This window comes from Carcharodon carcharias, chromosome 7 (assembly GCF_017639515.1).
Source record: "Carcharodon carcharias isolate sCarCar2 chromosome 7, sCarCar2.pri, whole genome shotgun sequence".
NCBI classification, from domain to species: Eukaryota; Metazoa; Chordata; class Chondrichthyes; order Lamniformes; family Lamnidae; genus Carcharodon; species Carcharodon carcharias.
In genome coordinates, this window is record NC_054473.1 from 157,059,908 (window position 1) to 157,073,989 (window position 14,082).

At 37.7% G+C, this 14,082-nt stretch overlaps 1 protein-coding gene across 1 annotated transcript in view; it reads left to right on the top strand.

Annotated features, from left to right (window-relative positions):
* fanca (FA complementation group A) overlaps window positions 1-14,082 on the top strand; it is a 112,136-nt gene that overhangs the window by 13,685 nt on the left and 84,369 nt on the right. Inside the window, exons 3-10 of the mRNA XM_041191757.1 lie at window positions 1,624-1,733; window positions 1,877-1,964; window positions 3,429-3,571; window positions 5,238-5,333; window positions 8,110-8,183; window positions 8,745-8,857; window positions 10,700-10,782; window positions 13,692-13,725. Coding sequence (XP_041047691.1) covers window positions 1,624-1,733; window positions 1,877-1,964; window positions 3,429-3,571; window positions 5,238-5,333; window positions 8,110-8,183; window positions 8,745-8,857; window positions 10,700-10,782; window positions 13,692-13,725 — 741 coding nt within the window. The remainder of the gene's footprint in view (window positions 1-1,623; window positions 1,734-1,876; window positions 1,965-3,428; window positions 3,572-5,237; window positions 5,334-8,109; window positions 8,184-8,744; window positions 8,858-10,699; window positions 10,783-13,691; window positions 13,726-14,082) is intronic.

Consider the following 14,082-nt stretch of genomic DNA (forward strand, 5'->3'; position numbering starts at 1 on the left):
GTAATCTAAAAAATGATGGCCAGTGGCTCCGCAATTTCCACTCTCACTTCTCTTGTTACCCTTGGATGCGTCTCATCTGGTGCCTTATCAACTTTAAGTACAGGCAGCCTATCCAGTGCCGCCTCCTTATCACCTGCAAATCCTTTTAGTGTCTGAAATACCTCCTCTTTCTGTCTGACCTCTGTATGGGCAAGACTTTGTGTCACACCCTCTTTAAAGCCACAAACTAAACTGTCCATATACTCATACAAAGAGTTTTTAGCTATAATGATAGTTGAAATAAATTACATGAAATAATTGTCATATATGATAGACAAGGAATTTTAGTATTGATCGTATGACTAATCAGAAATTGATAACTGGGGATATTATAATGTTCACTAATATTGACTGAATTGATACTGACTTTTGATAAGCCAGTTTTTTATTCTCATTATGGCTGTAAATACAGGATTCAGAAACAACAATTGAATTGAATTTGAAATGTTTGATTGATTATTGGAGTCGTTAAATTGTCGTGAAACTAAAATTTTTTCATTATATTATTGTGGTTTATTGTGAAGTAGGTTTCTGGGGTAAGTATAGTTGGGTATCTGTGTGATTTAATTACGTTTTATAGTCAAGTAGACTGCAAGTTTTAACTCATCAAAAGAAGCTAGGTGCTTGACATGCTAATGAGTAAACATGCATGCTGGCTTAGCATGTAAGATGTGAAGGGAATTTGCATTTTTAGTTAAATGAAGGAAGATTTGGATTTCAAAGGGCTCTTAGTCTGTTCACAACTAGCCAGATAAGCAAGGCTAAGGAATGTGTTTATTTTTCCCAAAAGTTACTGACAATATATAGTGGCAACATGAAAGTTTTTTATAAGATGAGGACGATACAGTTTCAAAGACATAAGGAACAATAAAATTTACATATTATAAAGAGAAAAACATATATAAATGAGAATGAAAGTTTGTGTCAGAAGGCGATGTAAGATCTAACAGGAGTGTGTGAAATAGCTTTAATGAAGCCCCCAGCATTTGAGCATACGTCTGCTGTCTGACGAAACTGAAGTTGGGGAAAAGCCATTTGGAATTCCATTGTCCAGGGTATCGTGTTAACTTGCTGAGTTTGTTTTAAATCTAAAATCTATTTTGGACTGTTGCATTAAAGGAAATGTAACTGGGAGTTAGGTTAATTAGGAATTTTAAGAGTTATTATAGTAGTAAGTAACTGTAGTTGTACGTATGTGCTTGAAATCTTTTATATTTTGTTAATAAATATTTTAATTTAATTTTAAAAATTTCTAAAGGTCACGGTGGATCTATTGCTTCTGAATTCAGTGCACACATCTCGTAATAAATACAAATTGCAAAACTGCTGTGATAACTTGTGGATCCGGTCCACCAAGCACACATCATCGGCCACGTCATAACAATCTATTAATAATAAGAACAAAGGAACGTGTCCAAAAATGACCAATTAACCTGGGAGTGTTGGGGAATGAAGGGAACAGAGGAAAAATAATTATAGTGTAGTCTTGTCTTGCTCAGTTTTTTTTTTGATGGTCTTAAGAAAATCTTTCATTCATTGATGTACAGCAATTAAGAGAGTTCACAAAGTCTTTAAATTCTTCAGGTACAAGACCCCGCAGGCATAGACAGAGATGCTCTTCGGAACTTCAACTGAAAGAGACCGTGATTCAATTTATGAGGCATCATCAGAACCTTGGTGACCTACTCCTAGAGGTAATATTCATGGCATATCTTAACTCAGCTACTAAGTACAGGAATGTGAGCAATGTTAGTTCTGTGTGTGGGAAAGGTGCATTTCCTGTTAAAAGAACAGAAATTTCAGTTAGAAATAAGAAAAATAACCATTTATTTTATAGGTAAATGGGTCGATGAGTTTATCTTGCCATGGTAAAGTCAACTCTGAGGATCATGATGCCAATACTCCTGGTAGAAGTCCTTTTATAGGTAAGTTTATTATATAACTGCACACACAATGTTTGTCTTTTTAAGTCTGCATTCATAGTTTCAGTCAACATTTTTCCTGTGACTGTTTTCATGCAACAATTACGTGGGTTAAACAGATAGCCATTGTTGGCAAAAACTGACCGAATGCACAATAAACCCCCTGTGTAAAGTGCAGCCTTTTCATTTACTGCAGTTATGATGATCCGAAGCTGTTCATGAAGTTCACTATTTGTAAATAGGTGCAGTACAGACAAACATTGCTGAGGTCGCCTGAATTCACATTGCAGATTAATGCACAAAATTGATGCAGTTGCTATGGATATAAGGACACTAAATCAGGGGATAGTAATTCTAAACCATAATACCACTGTTAGCCAGATAGATCCCTCTGCAATTAAACTGTGAATCCCTGCAATAAGAAGTGCTGATGTGTTATTGTGAAGCATTGTGTCCACAGCTCAGCTTAGGTCAATAATAGGCTGTTGGGAAGAAACCCAAGTGAGAATGTCATTCTAAACCAGAATTTTGACCCAAGTCTCTCTGTCTAGGATGTAGTGCATTAATGGATTGCACCACTCGCCTGCTGCTCATGTTAATTTGGCCACACTTAAGATGTAGCCTGTATATATATAAAAAAGGTCGTATTAAGAAAACAACACTGGCGAAAGGACAAATAAAACGCTTGTTTAAAACTAGGCAGCTTAAAATGAAAGGTTTAGTCCATTTATGTTCCAATGTCCGAACAATGTGTTCTGTTTTATGTTTTATAGCATTATTTGGTATACTTGACACTTCTGCAAATACAAGGATGACTTAACCCCAGTCAGCCAGTTACAGCTAAGATCAGATGCTGAATGAAGCAGGAGTTAAACCTACATTCATTGCTACACCTTGCCATTGAGCATTAGACATTTGAGCCACTGTACAACCCAATAAATGTTACTTCTAGGTAAGGTTGATGACATTGTTGATTGTCTGCCGCATGGGTATGACAGTTTAGGGATTATGTTACTATGCTAATAATCGAGAGGTCTGGACTCATGGTCCAAAGAAGAGTTCAAATTCCACCATAGCAACTGAGAAGTTTCAGTTCAATTAAGTAAATACATCTTGAATTTAAAAAGCTGATATCAGTAACGATGAGATTAAACTACCGAATTGTTGAAAACCCTTCTGCTTCATTAGTGCCCTTTAGGGAAGGAAATCTTTCGTCCTTGTATGGTCTGGCTTAGATGTGATGCTGGACCCACAGTGAAGTTGTTGACTCTTAACTGCCCTCCGAAATAGCTGAGCAAGCCACTCAGTTGTATTTGAGAAAGTGGCCTGTTACCACTTTTTCAAAGATAGTTAGGGATGGACACTAAATGCTGGCCTTGCCAGTAATGCATAAGTTCCATTAATTAATTTTTAATTTTGTAACCAATTTTTCTAATGCACTAACTAACTAGCATTTTTCTTTCTCAGCCTCACTTCTACAAGAGCAGGCTTTGCAGATGGACCTGTCTGTTGGACTTCTATCTGCCAGAGCAGCCATGGAGCAAGTTCAACAAATTATGCAACTTGGGGTTATGCCTAAACGTGCTGTTATATTGGATTCAGTTCAACGTGTAGGTGAATTTCTTTTGATCAGGCCAATATAAGCATGCAAATGGTGGCAGTAAATATTCATAACAGGGTTGGAAAAAATATTCTAAATTATCCACAGTTGCCAAGTGGTAGATCTGAATTTGCGACTGATTTATCACAACATCTGTGGATTGACAAACAGTAGTAATTGATTTGAGATTGTTCAGTTTCTGTTAAAAATAGTGGGAAGGGAGGAATGTTTAGATTCTTTCAACTGTTTTGACAAAGGTTTGTTTGGATACCTTTCCAATGCCTGGATTCTAGGACCGTATTGCTCTCAGTTTGGTGAACTTTCTTTGGTCCTGTAGGTAGCTTGATGGGATGAATGGTATTGTGGCTTAACATGAGCCAGAGTATTGCCCTCAGCGAGCAGGGGCGGGCTCGATACGCCGGCATGCAAGATGATGCGAGATGACATCGGGCGTGCGTCGTTTAGATCTTTCGCTTACCTCCAGCGCACACTCGCCGAACTGTCAATGGCCTATTAAGGTTCGCAGGCAGGCGAAGAGCCCAAGTGGCCTTCGCATTTTCCAGGAAGCCTCATTCACGGGCAGGATGAGGTTTTCTGAAGGTTTTATAAAATTAATAAATAAATTTGGTGAACTTGATAAATATGTCCCAGCTCATGTGACACTGTCACATGAGGGGTTATGTTTAAATAATTTCTAACTATATTTATAACAAAATCATTTTATCAACTTAATCTCCTTGAAGCAGCTCTGTGCCTCAGGGAGATTTCTGCGCTCTTTCACACACATGCGCGAAAGAGCGCAGGCCCCGACTCTCCCTCCTCCCCCCGCCTACACAGGTAGCGCTGAGCACTACTGGCTGTGTGTTACACTGGGTGGGCCTTAATTGGCCTGCCCATGTAAAATGACGGCACGCAGCCGATTGCAAGTGGCGATTGGCTCCTCACCTGCCAGCACCTGCTTGCACCCAGATCGCCTGACGTAGGTAAGATGCAGCCCGTGGTCTTTTCAAGTCAGGATCTTAGGTATGAATCCAACTCTGACTGACTGGGTGAAAGATTTTTTAAAAATTTGTGGCTCTTTGTTCTCAGTGAAAAGAATTTAAGCAGCCACCATTTTGTAGTGCTTCCTCAATACAAAATTGTCCTGAATTGACAGCATTTGGCAATCTTACTCAAGGGATAACAGGATGGCTGATGGGGAAATGGAAATATCACACTTGTGCACTAGGTGGGAACTATGCTACATTTTTGAATCAGAGTGGAGGGAGCATGACTCTAATTGTATTTGAGTTGAATATCTGAAATAGATAAGTGCTTGATTCTCTGACATTAAAAATTTCTTGCCTTGATGAGTACAGAAATTCATCAAAATACCTGAGGGGCTGGGTTGGGGTGTGGGGAGTAAGCTGTCCAATGATTTGGACTAATTCTGGAATATTTTAAATGGTCAGAATCAAGACTTTTTAAAAAAGGAACGCTCGTAATAATTGGAAAAATAAATAGTTAATACGTTTTGTTTTTAGTGAAAAGTAAGTAATCTAGGACAGTAGAAACTGACCACAATCCACAAAAAAAGGAATAAAGTAGCCGTTCTGTAACAGAACAATACTGAAGAGTGCCAATTTTTATTCTTTTGATGTCATTGTTCGCTAACACTGACTTCATTCATATTCCAGAGTATGCTTGCCTGTTTACTTCAGAATATGCAAGAACTGTTGTCCTCCAATATCCTCAGCCGACTGCAATTCTGTGAGGAAATTTGGAAAGCAAAGGTGAGGAAAAACCCAGGGTAATGCTCTGGGGACCTGGGTTCGAATCCCACCAAGGCAGATGGTGGAATTTGAATTCAATAAAAATCTGGAAATAAAAAGTCTAATGATGATCATGAAACCACTGTCGATTGTTGTAAAATCCCATCTGGTTCACTAATGTCCTTTAGGGAAGGAAATCTGCTGTCCTTACCTGGTCTGGCCTGCATGTGACTCCAGACCCACAGCAATGTCGTAGACTCTTAACTACCCTCTGAACAAGGGCAACTAGGGATGGATAATAAATGCCTAGCCAGTGATGCCCACATCCCATGAATGAATCGAATTTAAAAAAAGGTTCAGTGGGGTGTAACTATAGGATCACAACTAAATCTGTATCTCTGTTGGGGACATGTGTCAGTGGTGAACCTGAGATAAGCTATTTACATTGCAATAGAAACATAATCTAATTCTTGTAGAAAATATCAAATTTGTCGAACTGTATTTAATCCAAGCTAAATTCCAATTTAGTGCTCTTGATACATGTTAGCATAATAGTATAACAGATTTTAAAATGAATATTTCATGAAACATTTCATATTTTCATTTATATAATATTTACTGAGAGTTATGATCTCCATAGAAACAGATCACTTTTAAAAAGAAATTTGAACTTCCATTTAATAGCAGCTGAAAGAATGGTATGTCAGGTTTTAACATTTTAAAACTTTTACTGTAACAAATAACTAAAAGCACAATTGACACTATTTTCTTTTTGTAGGCAGCTTTTACTTTAAATTACAGAGGAACATTCCCCCTCTATACTTTTCACACATCGGACTCCCCACCGAATTATAGTCTTTCAGCAAACAGTCCAGTTATTCCCAGCTTCCCAGGTCCTGTATCCCTGTTTTGCTGAGTAGTAACTTTGAGTGACCGTCTCCAGGCACTTTCCTCAGTTTTCGCAGAGTTCCCTAAATCCACCACCAGCAATAAAGCCTGTCCTGATGATTCTTCTTCCCCAGGCCATGTCAGAACAAATCTCCTGGAATCCGTGGAAGGCTGCAGAATAAAATACTTCGACTAGAGGCCATCTCCATCCTGCATCTGGTTGTGGTAGCTCCCAAAGTCAAGCAGCTTCTTTTCTTCGCTGACCACACAGAATCTCTGCTGTCTGTCTGTGATATTCACTGCTTTGTAGGGAAGCCTGTAACCTGATCTCAGAAGTGGCTACTTCTGCCCTCTTCCTCATGGCAACATAAACTGCATTAGCCTTGTTTCTAGGTAGAAATGCTAATTAACTATTCTTGACTTCAACACCCTTTCACCTTAGAAGTAAATGGATGGTTTACAGAACAACTGTTTGCAACCTGATACTAACAACGTTTTTCTTGGACTTTGGGAGACTCAGTCTACTCGTAAACTCAGAGACTGCTGCCATTTTCTCCAAACATGAATACCTTGCACCTTCTTCGCAGTAAAATGATCAAAGTCTTCCCTTGACCTCTAACAATCAAACCACCCAAGTTTACTGTCAGGCAGACTTCAGAACAGGTCACATAAACCCCATCATCTACCCTAAATTTAAAGCTACAGTCCCAAAATATATTATTATAAACGTCATAATTGTGATGGTTGGATGAAAAGTTTATTTCTTTGGTTGCTTTTGTTGGCCTTAAAATAACCAACCAAGAAAATTAAGGTGTTGCATTCTGGCCTGAGTCAGATTGATTCTTTGTCCAGCTGTTTGGTGCATAAGGTGCCCTCCTCTTTTAGTCATCGGTTGCATAGACATTTTCTTGACTTAAAAGCGATAACTACAGATAGCAATTCAGTGTGATTAGTAGAATATTTTATGCTGAAAATTCACAATTTCCTCCAATTCAGTATTTTATTGCAAAAAATCTCAATGCATGGGGCTTTCTCTTTTAATAGAATTGGAATATAAAACAACACTGTCTTGTACAAACTGATGATGTTTAGATATTCAGTTGTTTGTGGTGCTATGTGAGTTTCATTTCAAGGAATTCTAAATAATGTAGACTTGTCACATTTCTAAAATGCTCTTAAGGACAAGGGGATCTATAACATGCCTAAGTATTACAATTTTTAGAATGAAAAATATTCATGACACTTTTCTTGCCTTCAGAAGGCTTCCATGTGAGGAAAAGCTGCAGACTGACAATATCCCTGTGGCTCAGAATCATAATTTTGGCTGGTGTTATATTCTGAAGGTGTATCTTTGCCAGATAGCTAATGGTAGCACAAGCTGCAAAGCCAATTATAGTAATGTGCAGCTGGAGTAAATACCTCAAAATTAAATATAGTAGCAGTTTTGTAGAATTGCACAATATCTTCTGTGACCAAAAATTTGCTCAGTATGAAATGAAGTGCACTTTTGCTGGACAGCCACCTGATTTTATTAGTGGTTTTGTTTGGTATGTGTGCCTTATTTTCTGTTGTAATTTGCGTTTAATTAAAACATAATAGTGGACTACATGAAATCTGTATTTCCTACTATGATATATTACCTATTGTAATGCTTCCTCCTAACTACCAGCTCCTCGTTAATTTGTGATGTGAAATAAAGCTTTTAATACTATTTTTCTATCTTCTTGCCAGTGATTTAGAATTATATGTAGAGCATTCATTTTTTAAATTATAAGTCTTTGGTTACTGATGTTGATTTACTTTCTAGTTGATGGTTTACCTGGTACTGTATACATCATACATTCTCATGGTAAGGGCTGCGTTCTGATGCTGTTGCTGATAGAGACAATATAATTTTTCTTCGACATAGGAACTACTGACTCTAGAAATTATTTGGCATTTGCACAAGAAGAACATTGTGAGCCTTGAAGAGCTGGTAGTGAGGTATGTCCATAAAAGAAATAAATAGTGTTCTGTATCCCATCGTCAATGATTGGCAGCATGGTGGCAACATTGCTGAGTGCCTGGTTGTCTTTTGAGGTCATGCAGAATGTTTTCAGATGGGGTTGTAGAAAGAATCAAGTACTTTTTTTGAAGTGTTACTGCTGTAATATTTTCTATGCCAATATTAGGACTTCATTCTCAGACCGAATTTTGTCACTGATCCTTGGCATCTACTTTTCCACCTAATCAAATGGCAGCACTGTAATCTAGAAATGGAAACAGACAGGGCTGGAGCAATGAGAAGCAAATGCAATGATGTGTGAAATTGGGGAATTGGTCCAGCAGAGTTTTAGACAAGGTGGAAGAGAACAAGGGACTGTCATGATGATATTCAGCATTTTCTTTTTTTTTTTAACAAAACCATAATACAATCTCAAAAGAAATTGTGGAGGATTGTTTTATTCAAAGTTAGAGTGTGTAAAATTTATAATCTGATGTTTAAAACCATATCTGCAAGCCGAGAGGAAGAGAAGAAGCCCTGATTTTCTGCTCTGTGTACAGTAACCCTGATGCAACTGCTGTGATAATCTGGCTCTTCAATGATCTGTGCCTCCTTTGTTTGGGAACTGAAGATGATTGCCAACATGAAGATATACAGAGGCAGATATTATCAGGTAGGAAGGATAGTTGAAATACTGAAACATGCAATGCATGCAAAACACTCTATCTTCTAAAACAAAAACAGAATTACCTGGAAAAACTCAGCAGGTCTGGCAGCATCGGCGGAGAAGAAAAGAGTTGACGTTTCGAGTCCTCATGACCCTTCAGCAGATCAGTTCTGCTGAAGGATCATGAGGACTCGAAACGTCAACTCTTTTCTTCTCCGCCGATGCTGCCAGACCTGCTGAGTTTTTCCAGGTAATTCTGTTTTTGTTTTGGATTTCCAGCATCCGCAGTTTTTTGTTTTTAACTCTATCTTCTAAGTTAATTAAAGTGAATAAATAATTCCATAGTGAAGTTGGTCAGCTTAAATGCCATTAGCTCTATTAGATAGGTGTTTTAAATCATTTTTGTTTACTTTTGTGTGCCTCAGCCTATTGACAAGGCTCTGCCACTGTAAGCATTTTGTTCCCGTAACTTATATCTACCTGAATCAGCAGTGTTACATTGCATCTTTCCAGAAGTACTGTCCTGAGTTGTGAAATAATGGGAGCTGACAGTTTATAATGAGGAAACCTAAAAAAAAAATCACCACTTCACATTGTGCTAAGCACCAATAATGTGGCCTTATGAAAGTGCTGTTTCCTTTAAAAGCTCAATGTCTGCCCTTTGAATTTTTGCACATTTGATACTGCTGAAGTGTCTTTGTTTATATAATTACACTTTTACTTTGAGCAATAGAAGCATCTTTGGAAGCATTTATTCATTTTCATAGAAATAGATTTCTTTGAGCAATTTGTTCCACATATTGTTTTCTTCATTAAAAGTGCTACCTTACTGCCTTCGCTTATTGTTAGAAATGAATATCTACTGTTTGCAGGCTGATTTGGTTGAAGCAATGCATTTTGTTCTGAAACTGATTCAAGTATTAAAAAACACTTGACCAAACAACACCAAAATCATTGGCCCAAAATGTCCTCGAATTTTTCGGCATTATTACGGCATGAGAATGGAATTGTGCCATTTTTGAGGAAATTGATGCACAATTAGTTTACTTTAATTCTACACCAAAACCTCACTTGCTTTGCCTCAGATACATCTGCCAAAGCCCCTCTGCTCATTTACATAGCAAGGCCCATGCAAAAGACAAACACATGGGAGTTTCTTATATTTTATGCTTGTTTAACGCAAGTTTTTGCATTTTAGCTTTGGTAAATGTGCTCTACAGAAAATTTTGGTATAAGTTCCCATTGGCAAGACTGCTGTAGGAACAGAAGTAAATTTCTGTGCAATTGCAGCAATTGACCCAGTGGTGTTGGATGGCTAATAGATATGAGTTTAATCCAACCCTTTATGTTTTCCTCGGGTGTTGAGTTTGCCAACTGTGGCATGATTTCTGGACAAGGTACCTTCATCCACCATGAGAAAAGATCTCTTGGCAGACCAACCAAGAAGTTTCATTGGTGGTTGTCAGTGTGCCTGAGGGTTGTATTATTAAACAGAACTGTTGTATTAATTTTAGACTGTGGGATTCTGTTGTTATTCTTCTGTATTGCAATGATGTGTCTTTAATGTGTTTTTCAACAAAGGTTCATGAACTTTCATATAAGTGAATAAGAAAGCAAGAATAGAACCGATAATGTAGTATGTGAATAACAATAAAGGCTAGGCATACAAAACACGTCTATACAGCTCAAACATTTTCCCATCTTTTCTCTCTTCAGATGCTCTGTTTCCAGGATTTTCTGTTTTTTTTTAAATTTCCGATTTCCAGCATTTGTTTACTTCCACAGTGATAATATTTCTGATTGCCTGTTTCGTATTTGTGGTTACTAAATATTAATTTGTCTTTTCAGATATTGTGACTGTGTTAGTAAGAAATGGATTTCAGGAAATAAATGTTGTGGGGTCAGATCCTAAAGTGCAGCACTTTCCACAGGTGAGGATGATTCAAGATGCTACACCTTCACCAGGCCCCAGAATTACTAATGGAGGCCTGCAGTGTTTGTGAAATTGCAGCCTTTTAAATCCAGAACATGCACATTATTCAACTCAATAGATTTGCAACCTGCTAACACGTTGTTAACCCTATATCCTTCCAGTACCACTCCCATGGCCAAAATCCTTTTAAAAAACACACTTTTTAAAAAGGGAAGTGTTTAATTCTGTGAAATACTATTGATCTTGAGATAAACATGTTAGGATCTTTGTAGGATCTGTAGAGATCGATACTTTTAGAGAGAAATTCAAACTGTCAGTTAACATCTGAAAGAATAACATGCCAAAATTTCATGTTTTCAAACTTTTATCATATCAAATGACTAAAAACACTATTGACCAAACACTATTTTCTTTTGTAGGCAACTTATACTTTAAACTATAGAAATAAACAGTTCCTTTTTACTCACTGTGCATTGCACTCTCCACTGAATTACAGTTCTTATTGCAAACAGTTCAGTTACTCCCAGCTTCCAATGGGTTGGGTAACTTCTAATCCCAGAACTATCTGTCACTGTAAGGGTTACACTGTGGACTTCTTCCTCTAGATTCAAGTTAGGCAATTTTCCAGCCTTTTTTAACTCCTCATGAGCTAGGCCTTCAATCTAAGTGCAAACTCCCACCTGCGTTCTGCATGGTGAACAATAGAGTCAGTGTTTTCTTTGCTGAAGGTACAGGCCTGTTTTGTCCTATCTATTGCTCTCTACTTTTCAGTTGGCTACAGATCACACAACACAAAACTGAAATTGCTGTCTGCCTGTGATTGCTGTCTGCCTGTGATATACCTGGGTTTAAAGGGAAGCCTGTAACCTAATCTCAAAATGGCTTTCTCTATTCTCTTCTCCATAGCAACTAGCTTTGTATCTAAGTAGAGCTGTTAATTAGTTATCCTTGATCCCAACTTGCTTTCATCTTAGAAGTAAAGAGACTCAGGGCATACTCAGTGTAGCCTTAGAAACTGCTATCATTGACCCCAAGCTAAATACCTTGCACCTCCCTCAATAAAACGATCCGAGTCTTCCTCAGATCTCTAACAATTAAACCACACAGGCTTATTATTAGGCAGACACCAGCACAGGTCATATGGCCTCTTTCATCTACCCTGCAATCCCAAAATATAGTAATCCTATAAACCAAAAGATGCAATCCTAAAACACAGCAATAAACCTCATAATTGTAGCAAACGTATAAACCGCATTGACTCTCCTGGTTTAGGATGTTGTTGAAATCTGATCTTCAATACTATTCTGAAAATATGCTTCAAATGATCAACTCAAGACTAAGTATTTACTTACGTTCCTGAGAACTGTATGCATCAAAGATAGTTTGAACAGCAGCATAAGTCAGGGGAGCTAAAGTTGAATAATTTATATGATGTTATGAACATCAAAAGTGAAGAATATGTTAGTGTGAAATATTCTTGAATGCCTTTTACCTCTGTTTTGAAGCTTTGCACTAGCCAGAATTGAGCAGTGTAAATAATATACTATGCTTAGTTGTAAAGAGAGGTGCTGCTGAAAGGCAAACCAGGTTTATTTAGTCAGCTTTCTCCCCAAAGTTCAATGCTCCTTGTCCTCAAAAACATTTTCATTATGTTTGTTCAGTAAAAAAAATTGCAACAAGTTGTTTACAAATTGGAACGAGGGCTCTCGTTATAGAGCATTTAGGATTAAGATGAGAAACTCCTTTGCTCAAAGGATTGTGAATCTTTGGAAACCTGTAGCCCAGAGAGCTGTGCTGCTCAGACAATGGGAATATTCAGGACCGAGATCGATAGATTTTTGGACATAATGGTAATCAAGAATCACGGGGATGGAGCAGGAAAGTGGAGTTGATGTAAAATACGGGTTCTCAACTGGGGTTCCGTTGCCCCTGGAGGGGTCAGCGAGAAAGCTTCATGGGGTCCACCAAATGAGCATCTATCAAGAATAAAATTTTTTTTAAAAATCCCATTACAGGATTTAAAAATTCCACTCCACTATTCGTGACATGCATGGGGAACACATTTCATGAAATTGCACACTCCCAGCGTAGGGCAAATCATCAACTCCAGACTAAATACTTATTACATTCCTGAGAACTATATGCATTAACGATAGTTTGAACAGCAGGATAAGCCAGGGGAGCTAAAGTTGAATAATTTATACAATATTATGAACATCAAAAGTGAAGAATATGTTACAGTGTAAAATATTCTCTAATGCATTTTACCTCCCTTTTGAAGCTTTGCACTAGCCAGAATTGAGCAGTGTAAATAACGTAAGATCACAGAGTGAATTACACAGAAGAGACCTGTGATTGCTACTACCCCAGATGTTGGGGAGGTGGAGGCCCCACCACCTCTCATTCCCTTGTTCCTGCAGTGATGGTTAGCAGTGAGTTCTGCTCCTCCTGCCCACCAGGTTTAAATTGGATAAGCAACGATCAATGGTGTTCACCTTTGGTAATGGGCTGAGGATTGATGAAAGAGTGTTAGTGAATGTTTGGCTGACTGCAAGGAGATTTTTCAAAAATGGTAAACTTTTGTTTTTTTTGTAGATATTTTTAATGAGTAGCATTTGTGCCTCATTACTAACTTCAAAAAGAGATCACTTCGGTACTCTTGAAATAATTCCGTAATCTCTGGGCTATCAATCCTTCACTTTTCAGGATTGAGACTACTGAAGTAGAAACCATATTAAGGAAGAATGTCCTATTTACTTTCTTCTGCAATGAAATGTAATCATGTTACAGGATAAAAATCATATTGAAAAATAATGTCTTCAGTAAGCTAGTGGAAAATCTCTGGAATGTTTTATATCTTGAAATTATGCTGCTTCACTAAAATGGTCTTTCTCTCCCTATCAACAGATCTGTTTTACAGTGTTGGACAGAATGATTCCATGTAAGTAAAATTCATTATCTGTATATACATTGTGATTTTAAAATAGCATCAGTTAAATGACTTGTAATGTTTGGTGTAAAGTATGGTTGGCTCTATGGTTGCAGTTGACTGTTAATGAAATGCCTAACAAGGCTGTTTATTTGAAAATTGCAATAAAGAAAGATGAATATGGGACATAATGAGATCATGCCAAAATTCAGAGGTTCCTACTTTGTATCCCTGTTACTCAAATGGCAAGAGCAACATGTGGTGACCAGGCAAACTGCCATGTTCAATCACTCCTCATTCAGTTTGGCAGTTCTGCAAGAGGAGTTTCTCCATGCCAGTCTCCTGGATGGTCATTTCTAAACAATAGTC